Source organism: Staurois parvus, unplaced genomic scaffold (genome assembly GCF_062004578.1).
Source record: "Staurois parvus isolate SC_StPar_1 unplaced genomic scaffold, SC_StPar_1.0 ptg000155l, whole genome shotgun sequence".
Classification (NCBI taxonomy): domain Eukaryota; kingdom Metazoa; phylum Chordata; class Amphibia; order Anura; family Ranidae; genus Staurois; species Staurois parvus.
In genome coordinates, this window is record NW_028317951.1 from 11,633,230 (window position 1) to 11,648,189 (window position 14,960).

Below are 14,960 nucleotides of genomic sequence, written 5' to 3' on the forward strand. Positions count from 1 at the left end.
AGTCACTTCGCTAGGAGTATATGTAAGGGTTTACAACCACCTGAAGACATGCTCATATGGCAAAGCAGTCCGAATAATATGTAAAGTTAGAATTAGGAAGATCAAGACTTGATCCTGGCAACTCTGACATTGGAATGACTGTTGGTGGCAGAATGGGTGGTTAGAGCATAGCATTAACTGCTAAATTCATGGAAACTTGCTGCACTACAGTTTTTAGAGTTTAACCACTTGACTTCTGTAAAGTTTTACCTCCCCCCTGCTTCATGACTAGAACATTTTTGCTATTCAGCACTGCACTACTATAACATGCAACACTTTACCCAAATTAAATTTATATAATTTTTTTCACACAAAAAGAGCTTTACTTTGGTAGTATTTGATCACCACTGGGTTTTTTTTTTTAATTATACAGTCAGGTCCATAAATATTGGGACATCAACACAATTCTAACATTTTTGGCTCTATACACCACCACAATGGGTTTGAAATAAAACAAACAAGATGTACTTTAACTGCAGACTGTCAGCTTTAATTTGAGGGTATTTACGTCCAAATCAAGTGAACGGTGTAGGAATTACAACAGTTTGCATATGTGCCTCCCACTTGTTAAGGGACCAAAAGTAATGAGACAATTGGCTTCTCAGCTGTTCCATGGCCAGGTGTGTGTTATTCCCTCATTATCTCAATTACAATGAGCAGATAAAAGGCCCACAGTTCATTTCAAGTGTGCTATTTGCATTTGGAATCTGTTGCTGTCAACTCTCAAGATGAGATCCAAAGAGCTGTCACTATCAGTGAAGCAAGCCATCATTAGGCTGAAAAAACAAAACAAACCCATCAGAGAGATAGCAAAAAAATTAGGCGTGGCCAAAACAACTGTTTGGAACATTCTTAAAAAGAAGGAATGCACCGGTGAGCTCAGCACCACCAAAAGACCCGGAAGACCACAGAAAACAACTGTGGTGGATGACCGCAGAATTCTTTCACTGGTGAAGAAAACACCCTTCACAACAGTTGGCCAGATCAAGAACACTCTCCAGGAGGTAGGTGTATGTGTGTCAAAGTCAACAATCAAGAGAAGACTTCACCAGAGTGAATACAGAGGGTTCACCACAAGATGTAAACCATTGGTGAGCCTCAAAAACAGGAAGGCCAGATTAGAGTTTGCCAAACGACATGTAAAAAAGCCTTCACAGTTCCGGAACAACATCCTATGGACAGATGAGACCAAGATCAACTTGTACCAGAGTGATGGGAAGAGAAGAGTATGGAGAAGGAAAGGAACTGCTCATGATCCTAAGCATACCACCTCATCAGTGAAGCATGGTGGTGGTAGTGTCATGGCGTGGGCATGTATGGCTGCCAATGGAACTGGTTCTCTTGTAATTATTGATGATGTGACTGCTGACAAAAGCAGCCGGATGAATTCTGAAGTGTTCTGGTCAATATTATCTGCTCATATTCAGCCAAATGCTTCAGAACTCATTGGACGCTGCAGATGGACAATGACCCAAAGCATACTGCAAAAGCAACCAAAGACTTTTTTAAGGGAAAGAAGTGGAATGTTATGCAATGGCCAAGTCAATCACCTGACCTGAATCCGATTGAGCATGCATTTCACTTGCTGAAGACAAAACTGAAGGGAAAATGCCCCAAGAACAAGCACGAACTGAAGACAGTTGCAGTAAAGGCCTGGCAGAGCATCACCAGGGATGAAACCCAGCGTCTGGTGATGTCTATGCGTTCCAGACTTCAGGCTGTAATTCACTGCAAAGGATTTGCAACCAAGTATTAAAAAGTGAAAGTTTGATGTATGATTATTATTCTGTCCCATTACTTTTGGTCCTTTAACAAGTAGGAGGCACATATGCAAACTGTTGTAATTTCTACACCGTTCACCTGATTTGGATGTAAATACCCTCAAATTAAAGCTGACAGTCTGCAGTTAAAGCACATCTTGTTCGTTTCATTTCAAATCCATTGTGGTTGTGTATAGAGCCAAAAATGTTAGAATTGTGTCGATGTCCCAATATTTATGGACCTGACTGTATAAGCGAACAAAGGCCAGAAAAAAAAATTATTTTTGACTTTCTGTTATAAAAACATATCCAATAAAAAAAATCAAAAATGTTAGGCCAAAATGTATTCTGCTACATGTCTTTGGTAAAAAAGTGTATGTGTATATTAATTGGTTTGTGTGAAAACCAGCATCTAGAAACTATGGTATATATACTGGAATTTACACAGTTATGATGTTATACTGGTAATGGCAGTGATCAGCGACTTATAGTGGGAATGACAGTGTTGGCACTAACATAGCCTTGCTGGGAGGTACACTGACGTTGCTAGTCACACTAATACAGTGATCAGTGAAAATACTGTACACTGTCACTATATTAATGACACTGGATGGAAAGGGATTAACCACAAGGGACAATCAAGGGGTTAACTGTCTGCCTAACAAGTGTAATATGTGTTGATTTTACTAAGAGATCTGGCAGTTTTTTTCTTACTGCTTTTCAGCAGGAAAAAAAACAGCCAGATCACGGTCTGTGTTTGTAAACACAAGGCTCTGTTCTGTGATTGGCCACAGACGATCAGCTGGTATACAGCCAAAATCATTTGCTGTAACCAGATGATCAACGTGCTGCAGTCATTAACAGCACAGATAGGCAAATCTGGAAACAGGCTGCTGATGTACATGTACGTGACAGTGCCTGCACTTGCTTCCTACTTGCAGCAGATTAACTATGAGTGGGTCGGCAAGTGGTCAAAGATTATGGCAAGAAAAAGAGAATTCAATGGGAGGCAGTTCTTTAAGTGAAAACATCCTATGTAAACCTTTCATAAAAGAAATATAGGGACTGATATTGCTGACCTCCTTATATTAATTCTAGTTGCTTGGCTAGAATGATGTCTCTGGGGCTTCAAGACTTTTTGATTCTCTGACCCATGACAAGAGTGTTGAAAGTCTGAACATAGTTCTTATCCAAATGTTTTTTTTCTGGGATAATGACTTGTAACTTTGAAGTTGGCATAGCAGCCAGGCAACTAGGATTTGCAGAAAGATAAGGAGTAATTGAAGATTGGAAGCACTAAAGAAAACCAATATTTCAGTTTTTGGTAGATACTGAAGAGTTAAATCATCCACCAGACAGAAAGCAAAGGAAAATGTCCAGCAGTGATACATACCGGAAAACGTTTATTCCCCAGTAGAGTAATGGAAGATTAGAATTCCTAGGAGCTTTTTATAGCTGTTGGCACCCTTGTTTTCCCTCACATAATGTTTGGTAAAACTCTCTTTACTTGACAAAATGAGGGAAGAACAAACAGGGGGCTCTGAGGAAGAGGCAAGTCCTCGAAACGCGTCAGCCTATTGGATGTCTACACTCCCCATTGCGGACTGTTACTCAGCGTGGTGTTGACCCAGCTGTACTTTTATGATGTGCCTTGACTTTATTCTCGTTTGTGAGTACAACACCTATTTTATTTCTTATTAAACATTTTGTCTTTGTTCTTCCCTCATTCAGTATATTTGGATTCCCCGGTCCATTTGAGGGCAGCAAGGTGTGCATGTTCCAGGACATTCTTAATGTGGTTGTAGCCTGCATCGAGTCCATCCCCAAGCGCAGGAGAATTTGTGTTTGCTGGTTCATCTTTACTTGACAGGTGGCAGTAAACACCCAAACAATAGTTCTTTTTTTAATATAAATTATTTATTTAAGAAAAGTGCAGACTTACGCAAACTAGAGGTTGATTTACTAAAACTGCAGAGTGAAAAATCTGGTGCAGCTGTGTATGGTAGTAATCAGCTTCTAACTTCAGCTTATTCATTTAATCTTTGACGAAAAAGAAAACCTAGAACCTGATTTAGAAATAGAAGCTGTTTTTCATTCAGAGCTGCACCAGATTTTCTACTCTCCAGTTTTAGTAAATCAATCCCATAGTACAATAAGTCATGTAAAGAAAATTGAAATTTTGAACAATAAACACAAAACATTCCTTACAGAAGATTACATAACCAGAAACATAAAGCAGTTGAAACACAAGCATATGGAAAACAGACAAGGTCAGTGCTGACACTTATGCTCAAAGTGCACCAACCTTAAGCAGGTTGGGTGTGGATAAAGGGATTATTTCCCTGTAGTCACAAACAAAACCATGGAAGGTTGGGTATCACCAACTCTTTTCAGGACAAGTGAATATAGTGAATATGGCAAACTGTAATTTCTGAGGGGGGACGATGCAAGCATGTAGAGAGGAGAGGGTTGTATAGAAAAGAGGGGCCGCAGAAATGTAAAAAGGGCAGAGGATTTGAAGGGGAGAAGGAAAGGTGGGGATTATTGGTAGAAGGATAGGCAGGACAGGAAAGGTAATAAAGGAGTGGGAATGGGTGCGCAGGTCCAGGAAGGGGAAAATGAGGGTTAGGGGAATGGAAAGGTGGATCCAGGAAGGAAGGAGGGGGTTGGGTAACTGGGGTGGGGGGATTAGAGTGCAGCAGACTAATCAGGTAAGGTGAGGATCAAGGGATTAAAAAAGAGAGTAAGGAATATAGGCAAAGCCAAATAGGCTCAAATGTGCTGCTATATGGGTCTAGGAATTTAATATTTTTAGTTATTTATTTTGTTTACAGCCATATTGGGAAACCAAGTGACTGACACTGCCTAAAGCATGTTGTTGCATCAGTAAAAATTGCCACAAAATATACTGTACTATCACTGAATGCCAAAATATATACAGTAAATATTCATGACAATGTGACTAGTAGTGAAGGCTGTGAGCAGCACTCCAATGTGTTCAACAATATATGCACCCAGAAACTGGTGATTGTGTTCTTCTCCAAATCCTAAATGAAGGGGGTTTCTGATAACACAAGTTTTCTTTGGCTATAAAAAAGAGCAGAAAGGTGCAGGGAATGATGGAAGAACTCCAAAGCAGCATGGACGAGTCTGACAAATTGTACTACAATCTAAAATTGATGTAAACCATTTAACATCAACTGCCAAAAGTTGACAGAAGCTGTAGTAGTCAGGAAAAGGAGTGATTCCTCCTTGCCATTCTCCTGACTCCAGCTAATTCTGTCAACTTTTGACAGTTCATGGCAGTTGGGCAATTTTATTTTCTACAAAATAAACAGAATTGAACCAGGACAGTTATTGGTCTATATTTCTTTCAAACACAAAATGCCAGGTGTTTCTTATTTAGGTCACAAACACATACAATAAATCACTAGTTTGCTAACATTTTTGAAAAAGCAACTTTGCTTCATTATACGAAATCCATATTATTATTGTTGTTGACAATCCAAAAAATCTTGAAAAATAAACACATCCAGTTACAGAACACATATTTTCTGCCAAAAAGAATTAAAGTTTAGTATTTACAATTCATACATAACATACCCAAAACAACAAACTGACACTTAAGAAGGAAAAAAATGCTTTTTTAGAAAAAAGCTGCATGTTCTGCAGTGGTCATACACCATTATTTAGTATCTAAAATGTACAGCGTATGTCATTTTTTTCTTTTATTGTTGTGTTGAGGTCTATTGAAGTGACAGTACATTAAGCTTGTCCTGCAGGGTCTCTTCATCATCTGATTCACTTTCTCCTGCACATCTTTCCAGGGTATGCACTGGTGATCTGACAAGGAGCAGTCAAAATAGATCAAATAAAGCACCAACTCAAATAATAGAAGCCATGCTATTCTCCTAAATGTGACTATGGCTAAACAATGACCAACCTATCAAAGCATTTGATAGCTATACATAAAGCTGTACATAGAATTGTAGCCTTATATCTGTGAATGTTTTCACTGGGGATCTGATCTCTTATGTGCCAATGTCAAAAACTGACTTGAACTTCCATTACACAAAAAAAAAATACTGTTATTAAGTTACCAAGAACCAGGATTTAGTCTTTTTGTTTAGTTAGTATTGGATTTTCCTCTATTGTACGAGCGCAGACATACTTCTTGCCATCAGTATATGTGGAAGACATTTGTTTTCCTATTTAGCCAAGCTCTTTTCATAAACCAAACACATGGATTGATTTGTGAAAACTAGAGTAAACCTGGAACTCTTGCCCATAGCGAACTAAATCTTTCATTTTCTTGGACAATAAAAGTTAGTAACGTATTTATTTCTCTGGTAAATGGCTAAAAGTTTGATCATGTTTTCATAAAACAGATTTGCAAACTGCAGGAAGGAGCCTCAAAACTGGTGTCTACGCCATGGTTATAACCATTATAAAAGGGGTCAGACTGAATGGTAAGGAGTTTGGCTATCTTTTCTGGAGGTGGTCACAGATTAAACCATTGGTGTGCTGGCGATGGAGAAGTTCAGTTCTTTGGGAATTGATACACTCTGCATGGAATGTTTTGGGACTGTATTTATCATAGGCAATAATATTTGAAATGATCACATTATTTGGGTGTTCACTTAAAGGCAGTGTCCACAAGTTGAAATGATATAATTTTTGCACTTGTAAGGACGGTGCCATACACGAGAGATATTACATTGCTTGACATATCTGGATATTTGTGGATATTTGTGTAGGTGGCTTTCCTTTTTTGCTGAATATAAGTTTTGTTTTCTTTTTTGCATCACAAGTGTCAGTGCAAAGTTCATTTGCCTTTTTTAAATGATTTTTACAGAGCAAGAATTGTGACTGAAGTGTACAGGATACAGAAACAAACTAGAAATGGCACAAAGACATGAATAAAGTGCACAAAAAAAAATACAAGGGTCCAAATATTAGTTACACTCCTTAGGACACCTAAAGCCACCTTCATCCAATTAAGTGTCAGCATCATGGTGCTGCTACTTTTCTGCATAGGCAGGCACTGTGAGGATTTGGTATCATTGTTTGCAGCACAAAATAGGCAAAATAGGAGTTAGTTCAGTGTTAAGAGTTGGTTTAGGGATACGGTTAGGTTAGTATTAGGGTCGGTTGTTAATGCATTTAGTTTAGCCATTAAGGTTAGGTTTGGGGAGTTAGTCAAGTGTAGGAGTGAGATAAATATTTATAGTAGTATTAAACCTCATTGCTTTTTAGCTTAACACATTGAGCACAGTAAAATAAACATTCCCCAGAAAACCATTTGTTAAAATTCCTACCCCACCACTTGCACTTGTTTACAAATTTCAATTCTGCTGACTCCTGCTCTCTGTACTGATTCCCAGAACTTCCAGTCTCAACGGTGGACAGTGAAGCCTCAACTCAGTCTGTGTGCTTGGAGATAGGAGGGGGGTGGAGGAGTGGGCAGCAGGCTTTGGGACTGTGTATTTCTGTTGATACACACATTTTGTGAGACACAACTAGTCCCTGCATGCAAGGGTGGCTTCATAAGAAAACCAAATTCCCCCTCTGCACACTCAGGTGTATCCAGCCCAAAGGAACCTCCAATGTTGGCAATAGACGATGCCAGGATCTGTACAGCTCTACCTTTAACTTGTCTGACCAAGGTCTTGGAAACAATCTGTACAACAAAAGCAACAAAAGTGAAGTGCAACCTAGCACAGTAAATCTTTAATAAAATAGATTAAAGCATTAATATTGCACTCACATGGTTCCAACATACATGCAGTCATAGCTCTATAAATGCTGAACATAAGATGTGACAACCCATCTCCAACACAGCTATCTAGTTATGGCTGCATATATGCTGGAACTATGTGAGTGCAATATTACTGTTTTAATACATTTTATTAAAGATTTGCGCTTCCTTTTTTGTTGCTTTTGTTATACAACAACAAGTGATCAAATTAGTTATCACAAGTGACCAAATCAGCTGCTAAAGTGCTTCAAAAAATGAGATTTAATATAATTTTAGGGGTTTACCTTAGGCATTATTATGTCTTAGAGCGAAGATTATCTCACAGATGACACCAAGCTTTGCACTGGAATAACATCCTTATAGGATGTCTCCAAGTTTACAAGCCGACCTCAATGCACTGTTTAATTGGGCAACTATGTGGCAAATGAGGTTTAATGTTGATAAATGTAAGGTTATGCACTTGGGGGTTAAGAATATGCATGCATCATACATACTAGGGAGAGTACAACTGGGGGAATCAATGGTGGAGAAGGATCTGGGGGTTCTGGTAGATCACAAGCTTAATAACGGCAATCAATGCCAAGCTGCGGTTTATAAAGTGAGCAAAATCCTCTCTTGTATTAGAAAAGGTATAGACTCCAGAGAGAGATATATCATATTACCCCTTTACAAATTAATAGTAACACCTCATCTGGAATATGCAGTTCAGTTTTGGGCACCAATTCACAAAAAGAACATTGGAGAACTGGAGAAAGTACATGGAAGGGCAGCTAAACTAATAAGAGGCATGGAGGAGCTGAGCTATGAGGAAAGATTAGAGGAACTAAATGTATTCTCTCTTGAGAAGAGATTAAGGGGGGATATGAGAGCTGTGAAAATGTGGAATAGACTCCCTCAAGAGTTGGTTCTGGCCAGCTCAGTGGATTGCTTTAAAAAGGGTCTGGATTCTTTCCTAGATACACAGAATATAACTGGATACTAACATTTATAGGTAAGGTTGATCCACGGAATATGCGTTTGCCGCTCGGGGGATCAATAAGGAATTTTTTCCCCTGCAGGAGCAAATTGCATCATGCTTTGCTGGGATTTTTTGCCTTCCTCTGGATCAACTGTGGGTATAGGATTATAACTTTTTTTTATGGTTGAACTAGATAGACTTTTGTCTTTTTTTCAGCCAGACTAACTATGTAACTATGATTAAATGTCAGGATCCAATGGTAACAGGATAGGTGTTAAAAAAAAAAAAAAGTTAAAGTGGAACTCCACCCAAAAGGGTAAGTTGTCTGCCTCCCCCCCTCCACTGCCACATTTGGCCTTTTTGGGGGGGAGGTAGGAGCGGGTACCTAATTTTGGCTGGTACCAGCTCCCATTTACAAATCAGATTGCCACGGCAATCTGAGCTGAAAGTTAACCCCCCTCCTAACCCCGCAGTCTTCTGCGACACTTCACAGGTCCCAGAACACTGCGGCCCATTCGCAAACCGCAGCCTGCTTCATGCATGCACAGTAGGAAACCATCTGTGAAGCTGCAAGGCTTCACTTCTAGCTTCCCTTACTAAAGATATCGGCACCAGCACCTGAAGCCAACTGAAGAATTGGCTTGGGTAAGGACAGTGCTGAACCCCTGGAAAGGTAAGTTCCCTTATATTAAAAGTCAGAAGCTACAATATTTGTAGATGCTAAGTTTTAATTTTTTGGCAGAGCCCAGAGCTCCGCTTTAAGGTTCACTTTAGGAGATGATTAAAATGCATATCCACCCACTTCAGCATTAAAAAAAAGACCTGACAGAGATTCACCCTCCACATCCTTCTCCACATTAAATTGCGGGTTCCGTTAGAGTTGAATGCCATGAACAACAGCTTTGCTTTTGATTTAGAGACTTTGGCTGAAGTTTCTTAAAAAATTGCTCCCTATGTCATAGTTCATCCATACATGCAACCATACCACAGGGCACATTGGTTATTTTAAAGGAAAATCACATTGGAGAAAATATCAATAAACTATGTATAACTCTTACTATTAAGCTTGCCAAAAAAATGGAAAATGCAGATCTTTAAATGCTCCTAATGCTTTCCTTCTAGACAGGGGAATACATACACCACATATAATTTGCTTTCATGCAGGAATAATGGCTAAAGTAACTATATTTAATGAGTTATCCTATACACTGACCTCTTTATAGGAGTGTCATCTTCTGAAGTTTTAAATCTTCTTCTTTGTCTAGAAAGCTGAAATTGCTCATCACTAGACCCCAGCAGGAGAACTTTCATGTCATCTAGAACAGAAACACAGAAGACTTTCAGCAGAGAAATAAGTAGTCCTTTTGAATCTGCCTTTTTAAAAATATTTTTGTTTTGACATACTGTGTTCCAAGCTTGTTTAAATTAATGTACTATTAATTGACTCTCTACTGCTGATGGAAGTCTGTTATCACATCTTACTGTTTGGTGACCCTACTGAAGAGTTTCTCCCTGACACCAGGGCAGAAATTATGGGAAATCCTACATTGTAGAGATGTCATGACAGTAGGAGGTGAGGGGAAATCTTCCAATGGTTACACATGCTCTGGTGAAAACTAAGACACGAATGTCCCTAATTTTTAGAAAATATACTTTAATTTCCTGTTGTATTTGTTGTGTTTCTAAGACAGGGGAAGAGAAATCTCCCCAGAAGAACACAGAGAGCAAAACAAACACTTACCCTTTCATATCAAAAATTGGAAAAAAAAAGGTTTTGGCTGTACATACACTTTAAAACCACTTGCCAGCCGCCTAACAGGGAAAATATGCCATTATTTTGATGTTTAATGTCAGGGTAATGGCTGCAGCTAGAAGCCATAATACCAGTCTTTCTGCTAAAAGTGATCTGAGTGGCTGATTAGCTGATTATAATAGAAAAAACCTTCTGCTCTGATATAGGTATAGATAGGACTATTGAAAAAACCTGCAAACACCTAGACCTAGACACCACTAGCACAAGGAAACAAAACTGATGAAGTTACGGGACAGTGATGTAATGTGTGGGTCTGAGCGTGGTGATGGTCGCCGCCATTTTGGTACACCCTGGAAGTATAAACCCATATCAATACATGTGTTTGAGACCTGATTTCAATTGATGTGATGTAAGTGTTCATTTGGCATTTCTCCATTAATGTTTTTGCTTTAAAATTACTACACTATGGGATTGCACTCTCTTTTTCCTCTGGGGAGCGTCTGAGCTGGCTGATGTTCCTGTGAAAAGGATTACCAGTTTCAACACTAATCATTATACGGTGAGGAAGGCCATATTCCTGTGATTAGTGTGATTCTATCATCTTGGATATCTATTAAGGGCCCTGGGAGTGTGAAGCCTGAAAGCTGTATGGCCTCTTGGCGTCTTGGTGTGGAGGTGAGGAGGCATTTTAGCTGGTGACAGATCTATCATTCATTTCACCCAGTTGCTTTGTTCGTTTGGAGTTGGCGGTCTATTTACATGGATTTCATGCCGATTTGATGATCACTTATGTTTATTTTGATGGTCATTCATTATTTGTTATATGTGGCTTTAATTATATTTTGTGCTTATTGACGCATGTTTATTTCCACTGTGCATTTTTCACTGGCATCAATCCTGATTATAAGGTGCATTTTTAGTTTCATGCACCTTGTATGACTAGTTTTGCACATATATTTTTTTGCTTTTAGATTGTCAGTTTTCTTTGAACGGCGCTTTTTGTTTAGGACGTGTTAGTCCTATTATGTTGAATACATCATTTATGTTCACTTGTTGATTATTGTGCATGGTGTTTTCATCACAATCCATATTGCACTTAGTTTGGTCTGTTTTCAGGCCTTTACATTTTTATGTATTATTTATGATGCATTTATAGTTTCATGCACCTTGTATGATTAGTTTTGCACATATTTTTTGCCATTTGATTTTGGAATAGTCTTCTTTGCACAATGTTTTTTGTACACTTTTATTTAGGAAGTGTTAATCCTATTATGTTGAATACATTATGTTGACTTGTTGACTACTGTTCACGTTGTATTTCATCACAATCTATATTGCACTTAGTTTGGTCTGGGTTCAGGCCTTTACATTTTTATGTACTATTTATGTTCATTTGCTGATTATTACTCATGTTGTCTTTGTCGCAGTTGATATTGCACATAATTAGGTCTGGATTCAGGCCTTTATACTTACCACCTCTGTTTTGGGGTTATTTTTTCTGTCTCCCCACGCTTCGAATCATTGTGTCCTTAGTACTATTGATATTAGCACAACACCATTTCATTTGTTTTGATTAGCCGATTAGACACCTACCACCAATTTCAGGTGGTTCTCAGGCTTACACTGTCACTAGACCTCCTCTGTAACTCTAAACTGGTAACCTGTAAAAATGTTTAACACGTCACCTATGGAGATTTTTGAGTACCATAATTTGGCGCCACTCCACGAACGTGTGCAATTTTAAAGCTTGACATATTAGGTATCTATTTACTCGGCGTAACATCATCTTTCATATTTTACAAAAAAATTGGGTTACATATTGTGTTTTTTTAAATTCATTAAAGTGTATTTTTTCCTAAAACCCACTGTGTAAATACCGTGTAACACAAAAAAATAGCAATGACCGCCATTTTATTCTCTAGGGCCTCTGCTAAAAAAACTATAATATATATATATATATATATATATATATATATATATATATATATATATAATTTTTTTTTTTTTTAATTTGGGGGTTCTAATCAATTTTTTTTAATCAAAGTGTCAGAATAGGCCTGGTCCTTGTATTTGACAGATTCCACTATGCCCCCTCACTTTATAGTAAAACTAAAAAAATTCTCAACTCTTGCCTTCTCAACCCATCCTAGACACTCTTATGTCTGTTGTAATGACAGGCTCACTTTATTAAAACATGGCTACAAAACAAAATTGCCATTTATGTATTAACCTAAACCAGTGGTAGGCAACCTTTTTTTTCAACTGAGCCAAATCTCGCCAAAACCACGGTTGAAATTTATTTTGAGAGCCACATTTTTAAAACTGAAAATACATCCCCCATATAGTAATTCCTCCCCCATAGTAATTCATCCCCCATAGTAATTCATCCCCATATAGTAATTCATCCCCCATAGTAATTCATCCCCCATATAGTAATTCATCCCCCATAGTAATTAATCCCCCATATAGTAATTCATCCCCCATATAGTAATTCATCCCCCATAGTAATTCATCCCCCATAGTAATTCATCCCCCATACAGTAATTCATCCCCCATAGTAATTCATCCCCCATATAGTAATTCATCCCCCATAGTAATTCATCCCCCATATAGTAATTCATCCCCCATAGTAATTCATCCCCCATATAGTAATTCATCCCCCATATAATAATTCATCCTACATAGTAATTCATCCCCCATAGTAATTCATCCCCCATAGTAATTCATCCCCCATATAGTAATTCATCCCCCATAGTAATTCATCCCCCATATAGTAATTCATCCCCCATATAGTAATTCATCCCCCATAGTAATTAATCCCCCATATAGTAATTCATCCCCCATAGTAATTCATCCCCCATATAGTAATTCATCCCCCATAGTAATTAATCCCCCATATAGTAATTCATCCCCCATAGTAATTCATCCCTCATATAGTAATTCATCCCCCCTATAGTAATTCATCCCCCATATAGTAATTCATCCCCCCTATAGTAATTCATCCCCCCTATAGTAATTCATTCCCCATATTGTGTCAATTCACTTACCTTTGCTCCGCGCGTTCCTCTCGCCGTGTTCCCGCGCTGTTCCGGTCTTCAGGGCGGACAGTCAGAGGAGAGGAGTTCGTCACGCTGCCCTGCCTACATCCTGACAGCCAATGTTTGCCACGCTCCGCGGGCCGGATTAAAAGGTCCGCCGGGCTGTAGTTTGCCCATTGCTGGGCTAGCTGCATTGTCCTGACTTTTGGGGCGGCCGCCCGAGAGGAGGGAGGGGAGCGGGCGCCCGGCACACAGAAGAGCCGCATTTTAGTGTGTAAAGAGCCGCATGTGGCTCGCGAGCCGCGGCTTGCCGACCACTGACCTAAACCGATAAGTTAAAAAAGTGTCCAGAACTGAAGGAGCATGGCAGAGTTTTAAATGCACAGAAAACAAGTTAAAATACACTATATATTCTACAAAACCTTGCCAGATCCCATTTTAACAGTGTGTGCTGCTATATAAACATATCTGTTGTCATTTCCATTAAACTGGCACACACCCTTTCATATATATTAATGCGTCATCAAATACAGATAGTGTTCTAGTAAAAGTGCCAAACAGCAAACTGTATAGGCATTAACTCTATTCAAGTAGGTGTTTGTCAGGTGTTTGTCAGAATATGCAGTTTTTAATGTGTAAAATGTATGATTTGATACAATATATGGGTTTCAGTAGTACTGGAATCAGTGGGTTGGATTTTCACACATATTTCTAACAGTGAATAGAATAAGATGCTTTGCTTAAACTGCATCTAATTTTTATACTTTGCACTTCCACCCACAATATTTCTAGAAAACTACTAATTTGAATACATTAAAAAATAATACTGTTACTTAATTAAAGCCAAGAAGTTTTATACATAACTAATACCAGTAAGTCAATATTCTGAGGGGGAATATGGATTTCAGTAATGTGCTGTTCTTATGGCCAATTCCATCCACCCACACTTTTCTACTGGCCATATAGACCTCCTCGTGATGAGCAAATAAGAATGTGTGGGAGGCACTTCTAGCAACCTGCACTATATAACTGATGAAGGACAAGCAGGACAGTCCTGAACCTTGTACTTGTAAAAACAAGTCTTTAAAGGTAGCACTGATATATATATATAAGCTGCTCAAAAAAATTAAAGAATCACTTTTAATCAACGTATAGCATCAAGTCAATTAAACTCCTGGGATATTGATCTGGTCAGTTAAGTAGCAGAGGGGGTTGTTAATCAGTTTCAGCTGCTTTGGTGTTAATGAAATTAACAAGAGGTGCACTAGATGGGCAACAATGAGATGACCCCCAATATAGGAATGGTTTTACAGGTGGAGGCCACTGACATTTTTTTCCTTACTGATGTTTTCTGACTGTTTTTCACTAGTTTTGCATTTGGCTAGGGTCAGTGTCACTACTGGTAGCATGAGGTGATACCTGGACCCTACAGAGGTTGCACAGGCAGTCCAACTCCTCCAGGATGGCACATCAAAACGTGCCATTGCCTGAAGGCTTGCTGTGTCTTCCAGCACAGTTTTAAGAGCATGGAGGAGATTCCAGGAGACAGGTAGTTACTCTAGGAGAGCTTGACAGGGCCATAGAAGGTCCTTAACCTATCAGCAAGTCTGGTATCTGCTCTTTTGTGCAAGTAGGAACAGGATGAGCACTGCCA

General features: G+C 38.8%; 1 protein-coding gene across 1 annotated transcript in view; it reads right to left on the reverse strand.

The window, feature by feature from the left end:
* Nucleotides 1-3,694: 3,694 nt before the first annotated feature.
* ZBBX (zinc finger B-box domain containing) overlaps nt 3,695-14,960 on the reverse strand; it is a 317,177-nt gene continuing 305,911 nt past the window's right edge. Inside the window, exons 19-20 of the mRNA XM_089675461.1 lie at nt 9,729-9,831; nt 3,695-5,642 (exon numbers count right to left, since the gene is read on the reverse strand). Coding sequence (XP_089531587.1) covers nt 5,546-5,642; nt 9,729-9,831 — 200 coding nt within the window. The 3' untranslated portion in view covers nt 3,695-5,545. The remainder of the gene's footprint in view (nt 5,643-9,728; nt 9,832-14,960) is intronic.